Source organism: Tubulanus polymorphus, chromosome 6 (genome assembly GCF_964204645.1).
Source record: "Tubulanus polymorphus chromosome 6, tnTubPoly1.2, whole genome shotgun sequence".
Classification (NCBI taxonomy): domain Eukaryota; kingdom Metazoa; phylum Nemertea; class Palaeonemertea; order Tubulaniformes; family Tubulanidae; genus Tubulanus; species Tubulanus polymorphus.
In genome coordinates this window covers 19,702,857-19,715,851 of record NC_134030.1, presented here as the reverse complement: position 1 = coordinate 19,715,851, position 12,995 = coordinate 19,702,857, and the positions used below count along the sequence as shown (strand labels likewise).

The following is a 12,995-nucleotide window of genomic DNA, read 5'->3' as shown; positions in this document are numbered from 1 at the left end:
AAAGTTCGATTCAAGTATACCATAGTTCAAATGCTCCATCTCTTGCGCACTTCCTTTCAAGATAACACGGATCAATGTTTATCCACTAAATGAGTTGGTACAACCGATGCTACAAATTCCCGGCGCACTTAGCAGGTGACGATGGTCGAAGTTGAAGTTCCGAGAACTGGAATGGCAAACCATACGCAGTCGCTCACATTTATATTACGTCAATAATTATATGAAAGAATAATAATACAAGCGATAATATCTATTCACAGTCCGTAACATAGGATATCTGAACTGATTTTAGAAATTTAAGTTGATAAAACAATTGGAAAATAAGATGATAGCATAAAACATAAGACAGTTGGCGGATAACACAATAAAAAAAAATACATGTAAATAATCTATTTTAAACAGTTCCAGGTAAAATCATTTATGTAGTGCTCATTGAATAAGTGAGTTTTCAATAGTGAAGTGAAACTAATTTGGCGAGAGAAAGTGCGCGTAAACTGCGGCAAAGCACTCGTTGCCTAAAACGTTACAGGTGGGGCATAATCTATCGGTTCTGGGTAGATGGAGATTTGACAATTTATTTACAATTTATAAGATATGACCCAATTCTAAACTGGAATAAACTGGTCACTAAGTGGTCATTTAACCGATTCATAGAGTTTTCAAATTTAATGTCCTTCTTATATTGCCTAAAATTAGTGTACAGTCAAACACCGATATACCACCCTCCCATTTACCGCCACCCACGTCTACCGCCGAGTCGAGCTTGCCAACACAAGTGGAATCCTCGATCATGCATTCACTTCAGTGATTCCACGTGCATTTATTTACAAATTCAGCAACGAGCATGCGCGCCGCAAACAAAATGGCGGAAACTCTCTTGTGGAAAAAAATCGCCGTACCGTGGTAATCTCGATGCCATCAGGTTCGAATCCCTACCGGCGGAGGATGATTCTAAGAGGCAACCAGACACCATCAATGTTATCTTTATCCTTAATCGTTAATCTCAATAGAAAGATGGGTATGACTGCAGTTTAGGTGTCCCTAATGGTTACGTACCTAACCTTACCATAACACTATTCTTTAATAACACTAGCGCCACCGCGTGGATAGGTGACCCAAACTGCAGTTAGACCGAAAGATGATAAAACAAAAAACATTGATGGGTAAAAGTGCAGATCCGCACCTCTCGTGATTGACGCAATCTATTGAATGACAGAATCCAGGCTAAAATCTGTCTAATGAAGATTCAAAATTAACCAATGGCAATGTACTGTGAATTGCTGATGACATTTTGAATCTGAAACAATGATATTTAATGTAATTGATTGAACCGTTTACACGGAGAGGTGCGGATCTGCACTTTTAACCAATGATGTACCAGCCAATGCGTCACTTGATTTTCAATATCCTATGCATCACTTGATTTTCAAATTCAATGCATCGTTTCAGGAATTCTTTATAAACAGTTTCGTCACTGCTGCGACGCGGCGTCTAATGTCCACATTGCGCTTTGTGCTCGTTAACGCGCTCGGTCCCCGATGCACCGTTTGTTTACGAACCAACTCGATTTTTTCGTGTCGTCAAATAAAATTACCATCCAACTTTTGGAACGATTTATCGGTCAGTTTGGAGTAATTACCGACCGTAACAGCAGCAGCAGCAGCAAGCGTTATATATCTTTATTTATTTATCAGTAAGTAAACGGTTTCACTTTTTTGTAAATAACACAGGGGCTCGTCGTCACGATACTAGCTGGGGGTCCAAAATCAAAGATTTGACCCAGTATCCTAGGTACCACCTATAAAAAAAGAAAAGGGAGCTAACATTTTGACATACTAGAATTGACCTTCTCACTTCAATCGCTCATAACTTCGGCGTAACTCATCGTTTTTCGCCGGAAATCGACTGCTCTGAGACGTCCTAGTAATTCCGGCTTTGGCTATTTTGAGTTGACTCATTTTTCGGGTTTGAGTCGTGAATTCTCGTGTGTCTCTTATCCGATTTTGTCGCGGAGGGTTTCAAACGAAAAAGTAACCTCTTAGGAATGAAACGAAACCAATTTCGTGCGAATCGGTCGATGGGTTACGAAGTTATGAGCGATTGAAATGAGACACTATCTACAGACACTATCTCTACGACTCTATCATCACGTATCTACTACTTACCAGACACAGTTAGTTAGACAGAGTGCAGATCAGCATCGTGTAAACGGTTCAATCAATTACATCAAATATCATCGTTTCAGATTCAAAATGTCATCAGCAATTCAGTAGGCCTACATTGCGATTGCCATTGGTTAAGTTATCTTCACTAGAAAGATGTTAGCCTGGATTCTGTTATTCAGTAGATTGCGTCAATCACGAGACGTGCGGGTCTGCCCCGCTGGTAAAAGCCCCGCTATTTTACCGAACATTATTACTATAGTATTAACTAATAAAAAGTAACAATAAAATCATTATATTAGGTTTAGGGTTTAGGGTTTCGATAGGGTAAGTGTCGAGATGGTGAGAAAAGGGTCCAGAGTGTTCCGTTTTACCCCTAGGGATAGGATTAGGGTAAGGTGAGGTACCTACTATAGATAGTTAAAACATTCGGTTGGTTTTCAGCGAGCTCGGTAATCTAGTGGTATGACGCTGCGCTAGTAATTTACTGGCCCGGGTTCGAGTCTCGCTCTTTCCGCTCTATTTTTCTCTGACTCTATTCACCACACTTTCCTTGAATTTTCTGAGTCGCGCACCTCTGCGCGCATGCGCGGCGTTAATCAGCCAATCAGCGACGATGTATGGTAAAATAACGGAAATAAATACTCAGCCGTATAGGTATGGTAAAATATCCACTGCAAAAAGGCGGGGTGAAATTCATGATAATAGAAGCTCATTATCTACCTGTTCTTTTTTTGTTTAATGCAGGTTTCGATGTCACTAGTATCGCGGTGACGGCAGTCGATTACGAAGAGCAGGACGGCACCACGCGATCGCAAGAGAAAATAATGGCGGCGTCGGAGTTCAGCGGAGATCTGGTAGCCGTTTGGGAACTGGCGTTGAGCGATAAACTGCATCGCATCGAATTCGAACACGGTACGACCACCGGTAAACGGGTCATCCGCGTCGACGGCAAGGTGAGTTATCCCCCCCGACCCCCGAGCCGGTATCATTAACGGGCGCGCCCAAACCTAGCCCAAAGGCGACTCTTCCGTAGTACGTCTCGGAAAAGTATCGTGGCCCCGTTCAAGCGCGTTAGGCCCTTGTGTCAAACGGATTTGGCATTTTATACCCCCCACCCCCGAGCTGGTATCATTAACGGGCGCGCCCAAACCTAGCCCAAAGGCGACTCTTCTGTACATCTCGGAAAAGTATTGTGGCCCCCTTTAAGCACGTTAGGCCCTTGTGTCAGTCCGAGTTGGCATTTTAAAACTAGGTCTTAAGATTTGATCAGGGGCCGGTTCCTCAGTTGAGACTTAAGTCCAAAAATGGTCTTAGATTTTAAGACTGGTCTTAAGTTGTTAGATTGGTTGTAGAACTAAGATGGTCTTAAATTGGTCCTAAGTCTAAGCCATGACTATGGAACTGGGCCCAGGAGGGCTACCAAAATCGTGACCTATTTGACCCCGGAAATCCTGACCTAGGCCTACTTGAAGTGGGTACTTACTGTTTAAAACGTGAAATTTAGAACTCAACTACAGAAGCCCTCCTCTCGTGCTGTTATTTTCATCACACATGGTATCCCTTAGTCAATTTTAATTCTAACTCGCTAATTTATATTCATCGACATTTGATAATTTAGCTAATAATACCGCACTTTAACATTTGTTTAACCGAAACGATAGTTTTAGACCCTTAATAGTCTAACGCTAACTGAATAGTCGGCTCACACGTAGCCTAGTATTGACAGAGGCTCTCGGATAATTTCGATGCTACGTTCTTTTATTAAATCTGTGCACGAATTGCTTTTTCTTCTGACAACAATCCGCAAAAAGCAGCTGTCACGATAGAGGGCTCTGCACTGATTATAAAATGTTGCGCGCTCTTGAAATAACGCCCATTTCCCAGTATCCATCGGCGTATCGGCTTGTAATGATTTCAAAACAAACAACCTCGGCGGAATGGAGCTTTTGGATAGTGCCTACTCCATATATGGTCATAGTGCTATGAAGTCAGTGAAAAAAATTTGGGTCAAAATTTTGCCAAATTTGGATACACTTTTTCTGGGTTTTTTTTTTGCAATATGAAAAGCAAACCATTCTCACATAATTTATTCAAGTACCGGGGCACTTTGTATTCCAGATGTGTCCTTTTTCAAACGAAAAGGGCCGCTTTCCACGGTAGAACTACCAACTACCGCCCCTCAAAAAAAGCGCGGCCCGTGCCTGATTTCGAATTATCGAATTAGATACGACATTCAAACCGCGAATTAACGTAATTCCCCGAATTGATTTCAAGGAGGTATTCAGAGAGGATTGGATGTTTCGATTGGTCGGCGAGGAGACGTTCAAAATCGGCGCGGCGTCGTGCGTCGTGAAAATCGAAGCCGTCAACGGATTCATTTACGAATACACGCTCGAAATCAACGGCAAAGAATTGAAAAAGTTCCGCGAAAATCAACGACGCAATCTAAAAACGTGGATATTCACGCTTACTAACGCCCCCTATAGGGTATGCTTTGGTGAGTCACAGTGCCCCCCCCCCCCCCCACACCGACCCGTATTTACTGTATTTACTCAGAAATTCCCTCAACCCTTTCATTGTGTCTACACCGCGGTACGGTGTATAAATTGGTGATTAGCTTTGTTTGTACACCAAGTCGCGGTGTATTGATGTTATTAAGCAATTAGTTATAATCGCTATTGAAAGATGGCAGCACCTGTGAACATAGTGAACTATTAGTAACTGACGATACACCGCGGTGCGGTGTATAAATTGGTGATTAGCTTTGTTTGTACACCGAGTCGCGGTGTATTGATGTTATTTAGCAATTAGTTATAATCGCTAATGAAAGATGGCAGCACCTGTGAAACGTAGTGAAACATTAGTAACTAACGATACATCGCATTGCGGTGTAGATGCACTATAAGCGGTATGGCCGTGATCGGACACACTGGTTGGGTGGAATTGTCTCCATCACTTTCGGATGTTAATTAATCAGCACTGAAGGGGTTAATTCTAAAAGTTCTCGCTTCAATAAACCTGTCAAAGTCGGACTAACTTCGACCAGCGAAATTGGTCGAGTTAGGCTAAGTCAAAAGTCCCAGTCGGCAATGTCCGAGTGAGGCACGTTTACAGGATTTCCAAAATTACGAATTGAAAATAAACCCTTTCAGTGCTGACTAATCAATACCCTAATAGTGCTGGAGATAATTTGAAAATTTTAAGAAATTCCACCCTAGTGTGTTGAATAACGGAAATACCACTATAGTGCGGTGTATCGTTAGTTACTGATATTTCACTATGTTTGACAGGTGCTGCCGTCTTTCAATAGAGATAATTACTAATTACATCAATACACCGCAGTGCGGTGTACTAGCAAAATCTATCACTGATTTACACATCGCACTGCGGTGTAGACGCACTGAAAGGGTTAACCTTAATCTGTTCTATTGAGGATTCCGCAACGATCCACCAGGTGTCGCTAGTGGTAGCCCCACGCTTTAATTCCTTTTGCGTTTCAATCGAATTCGAATTAACTTTACCGATTAGTTAACCAACGAGAAGTGAAATTCGCACTTTTAGCCTAAAAAATCAAGTTCGAATTTCATTGAAAATGAATATGATTAATTCTCACTACGTATCACCCTAGTGTATCGGTGCGCCATCTGGTATGCGCTGCCAGTACCGCACGAATCAGTCTCTTCGGAAAAAGATGGCCACCTTTTTGTGTATCGGCCAATGACATCATGTAATAACATTATGTGATTTTATTGTTTAAATTTGTTGTAAACAGGGGCAGCCATTTTCTTTCCATAGAGGCCGATTAATCAGATAATTAGCACGTTTGAAAATCATTTCAAGAGGCGGATTTAGGGAGTGGTCTCGGGGGCGGGACGAGTGCCTTCCTACTGAGGTTGCCCTTTTCATCTAGACTGGCTAAAGTTGAAACTGAAAAATGTGTAAATTTGACACGCTCTCAGAATTTGCATCTTTTAGGATGAATTTCTTCAAAAATATCTTACCACCGAGCGTGGAACCTCGCTTGTGGCCTTTGACTTGGTAGCTTTATCCGAGAAATGCCTTTTCTTTTCTTCCGGCCTTCCAAAATGTTCCTAAATCCGCCTCTGGTAAATTCAGTTTTGCATGTCAACATGGCGTGATAATACAGGCCTAGGAGTAAATATCCTTCAAGATAATTACTCCTAGGCAAATGTATGTAGCTATAACATGTAGTGCCTTCTGACATTGCCTTTGCCTATCTGCAGCCAAGAAGTTCTGTCAAGATCATTTTCTGCCGAAATGTGTCATGTGAAAGAACTTAATGCACAGCACCGAAAGTCGAGCTTATCGGTTTTTCGTTGAAGAGCACAGCTATCTGTCCATACACGTATAGGCCTATTCCATTGTGATGAGAAAACATATATCTATATTCATCTATATTCCTCTTTTTGATTTGATTTAAGACCCAGCTCCATGGATTTAAATTGTCTCTAGATCCAGTTCCACAGTTATATGGGTTTGATTTGACGCTGGATCCGGTTCGACAGTTGTGCGGGTATAATTCGACTCTGAACCCTGAACTGGATCCAAACCTCGAGCCAAATTAAACCGACACAACTCACTGTGGAACTGGATTCGTAGTCAACTTAACCGACGCATAACTGTGGAAATGGGTCCGAAACCAATTTAAACCCACACGATTGTGGAACTTGAGTTCGGAAAGTCTAATTAAACCCAGGTCCTACAGCTGCGGAACTGAATCCTGCATTTTACTGGTTATCTAATGGATGAAGGAATTCGAGACTACATGTCAGTGTTTTCAATAAGAAATTAACAAGCCAGGTCCCTTTGAAAAACAGGAGGGTCCCATAATATGTCACAGCCCCTGAAACGAAAGCTTGTTTGAAGTAACAGGCGGGTCCTTTACAAACGACAGACGGACCTGGGACCTGGCTCTTATTGAAAACGCTGCATGTTGTTTTTGTTTTATGTTATTGCATGTTGCGCGTTGTTGTTGTTTTATGTTGTTGTCGTTGTGCCGTGGTGGTAGGAGGTCCATCGTCAGGACTGGATGTTCAAACTCGTCGGCAAGAACGCGTTCCGCGTGAACGACACGAACTGCGTCGTGCACATCAACGCCGTGAACGGGTTCGCGTATGAATACACTCTCGTCGTCGGCGGTAAAACGCTGAAGAAGTTCCGCGAGAACATGCGGCATAATCTACGCACGTGGATCGCGACGGTCAACGGTCGGAATACGAGAATAGTGTATGGTAGGTCTATAGGGGGCGCTTGCGTTCCGTCGGATACACGCGAGCGCCCGACATAGTCTGGGTAGTCGACGCTTTAAACGACGGCCCGGGGCCAGTTGGTCAAAATTTGGTTAAAGATAACCAGGACCCAGTTTCACAGTTGTGAGTTAGAGTTAACCCTGGGTTAAAGTTAGTTCATTTGCAATGAGTTAACTCCGAGTCAAATCCTAACTCACAACTGTGGAACTGGGTCCTGTGAATGGATACTATTTGGTAACATTGAACTGTCAATCGTCACTATGTCAACTATCCGCTGGTTGACTCAAATCAACCTTTGAGCAACTGCAGCCCCTGTAGCCTATTTACAGGTAGAAAACATTAGTTTTGTTAGTCTCAGACATCTGATGTCCTACTGCACGCTAGCGACACCTGGCGACAAATTGAATTACCAATACTACAATTTTCAAAGGGGAATCCATGAGTGGAATCTTCTATTACCGCGGTAGTTGATGTCCTACTGTGCACTAGCGACATCTGGTGGATCCTCACTTGGCACACGTGAAATCCTGTATTGTTGCAGTAGTTGAGTGACCTGCTGTGCACTAGCGACACCTGGTGGATCCTCACTCGCCACAAATAGAATCCTCTATTGTCGTAGTAGATGGTGTTCTTTAACAGCACACAGCAACACCTGGTGGATGTTCGCTTGCCGCAGTAGCATCATTGGCTGAATGTGCTTAGCTTGTCGTGATTCAATATGATTTGGTGCTTTAAGTGCATGATTTCATCGATTCGTTCAAATCCCGAATAAGCTTTAATCGCTGTCAATCAACGAGCAATCGATCATTCACACTAAATTTTCGTTACCGTTTGATATTTGCATGAAAATTAATTCATATTCTCAACCAGGTAGATGTGTAAGTAGCCTCCTGGGGTGATAACCAGGGGCGGACCCAAACAGGAGCACGAGGTTAATTTCTCGCTTAACACAGTCGGTGTCTTATAATTTCAGAGAAAGATACATGTGATGTTTGGGTGAATGGTCAGAAGGTCGACACAGCAGTAAGTATTGACCAAATAGTTTCCACTGTTACTAATTTGCAGTCTACATCAGCATCACCCTAACAATTTAGGCCTAAAGGCCTACCAATTTATTTAGAAATGTCTCAGGTGAAGTCCAGGGGCCAGTTCCATAGTCAAGACTAAAGACCAAAAGTGGTCTTAAGTTGTTAGATTGGCTATAGAACTAAGTTTGTCTTAAGTCTAATGGGGGGGGCGGTTCCACAGTCGAGACTTAAGTCCATAAGTGGTCTTAAGTCTTAAGATTGGTCTTAAGTTGTTACATTGGCTATAGAACTAACATGGTCTTAAGTCTGAGCCAAGACTATGTAACCGGCCCCTGAACACATGTGAAGTGTGGACGATCAGTTTTTGAAAGTGTGCTGATAAAATGTCTAATATCTGGTGTTTGTAGCTCATTTTCAATTAGAAATGTCTCAGATGAAGCACTGAACACATGTGAAGTGTGGACGATCAGTTTTTGAAAGTGTGCTGATAAAACGTCAAATTTTTGCTGTTTGTGGATTCATTCATTTATTGTGGGATTTTTACTCAACGTCTTATCACGGATATTGTTATTCTCAACTGATTCAGCACGGTCTACCTGAAATTCTATTTGTCCGAATTCGTCATTGCAGGGTCAGTTTGGCGATGATGACGACGACGGGGCCGCCACTCACTTCGAGATCCCCGGTGCGCCGGATTACACGGCGTTCATCAAAGCCGTCAGCAGCGGTAAACAACGACAGGGTATCATACATATACTGATGATCAACGGACAACAAATACCGGAGGCGCCGCCGGACTGCTGAACAGAAACACCGACAGTACATTTAGATAATCATCACTGCAATCACCACCTAGTGGATCGAACTGATTCATACCTGTCAACCCCTGAGCGCAGTCCCCCTCACATGAAATGATCGATACTTGCATTCCAAATAATAATAGTTATTATAATAATACTATTATTATAACTGCAGTCAAGCCCGGATATACCGCACATATCGACACGGAACCTGGCGGTAGGCGAGGGTGGCGGTAAATGGGAGGGCGGTATATCGGGGATGTTGTACTACGTATTTGTTTTGAGATGGCTGTAGGCAGGGGTGGCGGTATACGCGAGGGCTGTATATCGGGGGTTGACTGTATTATCATTTCAAATATACAAATCGATCATTATTATCATTATTAGATAACGATAATAATAATAATTATGATGATAATTGGCATTTATGGATATAACTGCTGAGGTTTACTTCATCAATCATTTGACACACGTTATATAGATATATGGCTAAACCTCGGGTTTAAGAAAATTCAACCTTGTTTCTCATCTCTGCTGAGCTTAAAAGTTGACCCGGCTGACTGTTCATCTGCCCTGTAAATGACTTCTTTTAAAATCGTGATGAAACTGAAAGAAACAGTAATCGAAATGAACTGATGATTACAGTTATTACAAAAGTGACTTGGCGGATTAGGAGAAACAAGGTACCAGTTTTTAAGCCTCGCCCAGAATAAGGTTCATGTATTTGATTATATAGTTTCAGTGTACGAAATTGAAGAGACGCTGATATTTCATGATCGAGTAAAATGATCACCTCTATCCTGTAGACGAATATGAATCTGAATATCCTGTACAAAATACGCGGGAACTGTTTGGGTTGACAGGTATGCAGCGAACCTACACAATAAAATCAAAATATACCACTCAGCACGCCACCTAGTGGTAGAGTTCAACATTTTACTAGTACGCCAACTAGTGGTAGATATATATTTACATATACGCCATCTGGTGGATGAATGAGTTGATGAATGAGTTAATTTACGTGCCCTCCATTGGCTGGAACTGATTTTACTTAGTAGGCCATCTAGTGGATGGAACTAATTTGACTAAGTACGCCATCTGATGGAGTGGTGGGTGAAATCGATGTGTAAAAGTTTACCATCTGGTGGATGAATTTGATTTGACTAAGAACGCCATCTACGAAAGTGGTTCACCTACAAAACCATCCAGTGGATAGTAATTACTTCAACTTGATGTGCCACCTGGTGGATAATATTGATTTCACTTCGTACGCCATCCGGTAGATGAAACAGTGCCACCTATTGGTTCGAATCATTATCACTGCTAGTCGACTAATAGGGCCATCTAGTGGTGCAAATCATAGTTTTACTACCGTACTAATGGCCATGTTTTAATTGTAGATTTGCGATTGAAATGACTATTACCTGTTTATTGGTGAATGAACCAGTCTACGTTTTTAGATTAAAAGATATCTCTACAAAAATAATTTACTGCCATAATTTGTTTCGGAAAAAGATGGGAAAAAGCGTTGATTTTTTTTGTAAACGTGTGAGATTCGTTTTAATGCCGCGATTTCGAAAAAGGGACCTATAGTTATTCGATGCTCGAATCGTTATGTAGTACGTCATAGTTTTCCAATGCCGTAATTAACCTCAGGATTTGTTTAAGGATTTTAAGGAGAAACAGAAAAAATTAGTTCATAATAAACCTAAATGTTTGCTCGAATGGACTGACTCGCTCGCTCCAGTCACAGAGACATTCTTACTTTGTCATCAAACGGCAACAACTTGTTCCTTATTAACGCTTTTTTGTTTGTCTCTTCGATACAGTGTCGAATTCCTCACTCCACATAATTATATCCAGTTGTAATAAATTGCCATCCGCAGTTATCCGATCAGATTCCAAATTAAACAACGGCTGATAGAAATAGTTTTCAGGGGGGCGGATCTAGGATTTTTCATGGGGGGGGGGGGTGTCCAATGAGAAAAAGGGGCACTTTTTACGAAACACCACGTACTCTGGATACTTCTACACTATTTAGGGGGTGCTTTCGGTCATTTCATGCGTTGAAAAAAAATATTATAGGTGGAAAACCTTGGTCAAAAAAATTTTAGGGTGACATTTTTGAGGGCACTTCAAAGTTGAGGGGGTTCCGGACACCCCGACATCCCCCTAGATATGCCCCTGGTTTTGTTTTTGGTACTTGCTGTACTCGTTATCTTGGTTGGACCAAACACGACGTCCTTGGAAAGGAACTGAATGATCAGACCAATTGCGGTTGTTCTTAATCCACGGTTAGCTGTTGCTGCATCCAACAAAACCAAAGTCACACGACCCAAAACGGTCTGACTGTCTTTATTCGATGATTTACCGTTATCCAATTCGGATATCGGACAAATTTCTTAGGTACAAGATTTCATAATTGGGTTATATCTATTGTTCCAACCAACTCCAGCTGTAATCTTTCTACCTTTTATCATTTACGGTGATATATCATTCATCTGCATTACACTTGAAAATGGTTATTTTTCCGGAAATATCTTGACGGAAAATGAAAAATATTAAACTGATACCTAAAAGAGGTTTAATTCACATGCTTGTCCTCTGTATATGTATTTCCAAAATTGAGTCAATGTTTTCCGAAGAGCTGTCTTTCTTTCTTTCTTTCTTTTAATTATATTATGTACCCTGATTTGGGGACGCACTCCTCCTGAGTCAGACCCAAGATTCACCCCCGATATTTCCAAGGCACCTCTAGATTTTGTAGTTCACCGAATGTTCGAGTATCTATAGGCCTACGTTTACATGTATAGGTAACGTGTAATACACATACTGCATTGCTGCGTTGTAATTTGGAAATATCTGACGGCATTTTTGGTGTAATACTGCGTTGTAATTTGGAAATATCTGACGACATTTTGGTGTAATACCGCGTTGTAATTTGGAAATGTTTGATGACATTTTGGTGTAATACTGCGTTGTAATTTGGAAATATCTGACGGCATTTTTGGTGTAATACTGCGTTGTAATTTGGAAATATCTGACGACATTTTGGTGTAATACCGCGTTGTAATTTGGAAATGTTTGATGACATTTTGGTGTAATACTGCGTTGTAATTTGGAAATATCTGACGACATTTTGGTGTAATACTGCGTTGTAATTTGGAAATATCTGACGACATTTTGGTGTAATACCGCGTTGTAATTTGAAAATGTTTGATGACATTTTGGTGTAATACTGCGTTGTAATTTGGATATAACTGACGGCATTTTTGGTGTAATACTGCATTGTAATTTAGAAATATCTGACGACATTTTGGTGTAATACTGCGTTGTAATTTGGAAATGTATATCAGAGGTATAGAGATGTACATGTATTGAGAAAACCTGGTGGCGGGGGTGGCGGTATATGGGAGGGTGGTATATCGGGGGTTGACTGTACATGGAGGCAGCGCCACCCTTGTGGTAACTCTGCCAGATATGTCTTCAGATCACGCCGCAGTTGATCGATTTGATGATGTCATTGGGGGATTTATCGATGCTGACATTGTTTTCGAAAAGGGCCTTAATAAACCTTCCAAACTAGTTCAATGATGTCGATGCGTGGTATTCTGCTGATGGGTCTTATAGGTTTAGTATATGGGTGTCATTGAACCTATAGACCCTCTAAACACGAGGCCAACGTGCACGGCGTAGGGAAACATGAAAAGACCCATAAAACATGTTTCCGTG

General features: G+C 41.6%; 1 protein-coding gene across 2 annotated transcripts; it reads left to right on the top strand.

Annotated features, from left to right (window-relative positions):
* The first annotated feature begins 1,545 nt into the window (after nt 1–1,545).
* LOC141906841 (fas apoptotic inhibitory molecule 1-like) lies at nt 1,546–11,177 on the top strand. Of its 2 annotated transcripts, none has more exons than XM_074796271.1 (5): nt 1,546–1,693; nt 2,910–3,118; nt 7,195–7,417; nt 8,409–8,458; nt 9,094–11,177. In XM_074796271.1, exons 2-5 carry the CDS (start codon nt 2,990–2,992, stop codon nt 9,265–9,267), a joined length of 576 nt encoding a protein of 191 aa, XP_074652372.1. In that variant the 5' UTR covers nt 1,546–1,693; nt 2,910–2,989; the 3' UTR covers nt 9,268–11,177. The 2 variants fall into 2 exon arrangements, with proteins under 2 accessions (XP_074652372.1, XP_074652371.1); XM_074796270.1 differs by lacking the exon at nt 7,195–7,417 and adding an exon at nt 4,440–4,662.
* The last annotated feature ends 1,818 nt before the right edge of the window (nt 11,178–12,995 follow it).

Coding starts and splice junctions, on each gene's coding strand:
- LOC141906841 (XM_074796271.1), top strand. CDS start 2,990: ATGGCGGCGTCGGAGTTCAGCGGAGATCTGGTAGCCGTTTGGGAACTG. Junction 7,418..8,408: donor GAATACGAGAATAGTGTATG/GTAGGTCTATAG, acceptor TTATAATTTCAG/AGAAAGATACATGTGATGTT. Junction 8,459..9,093: donor GTCAGAAGGTCGACACAGCA/GTAAGTATTGAC, acceptor TCGTCATTGCAG/GGTCAGTTTGGCGATGATGA.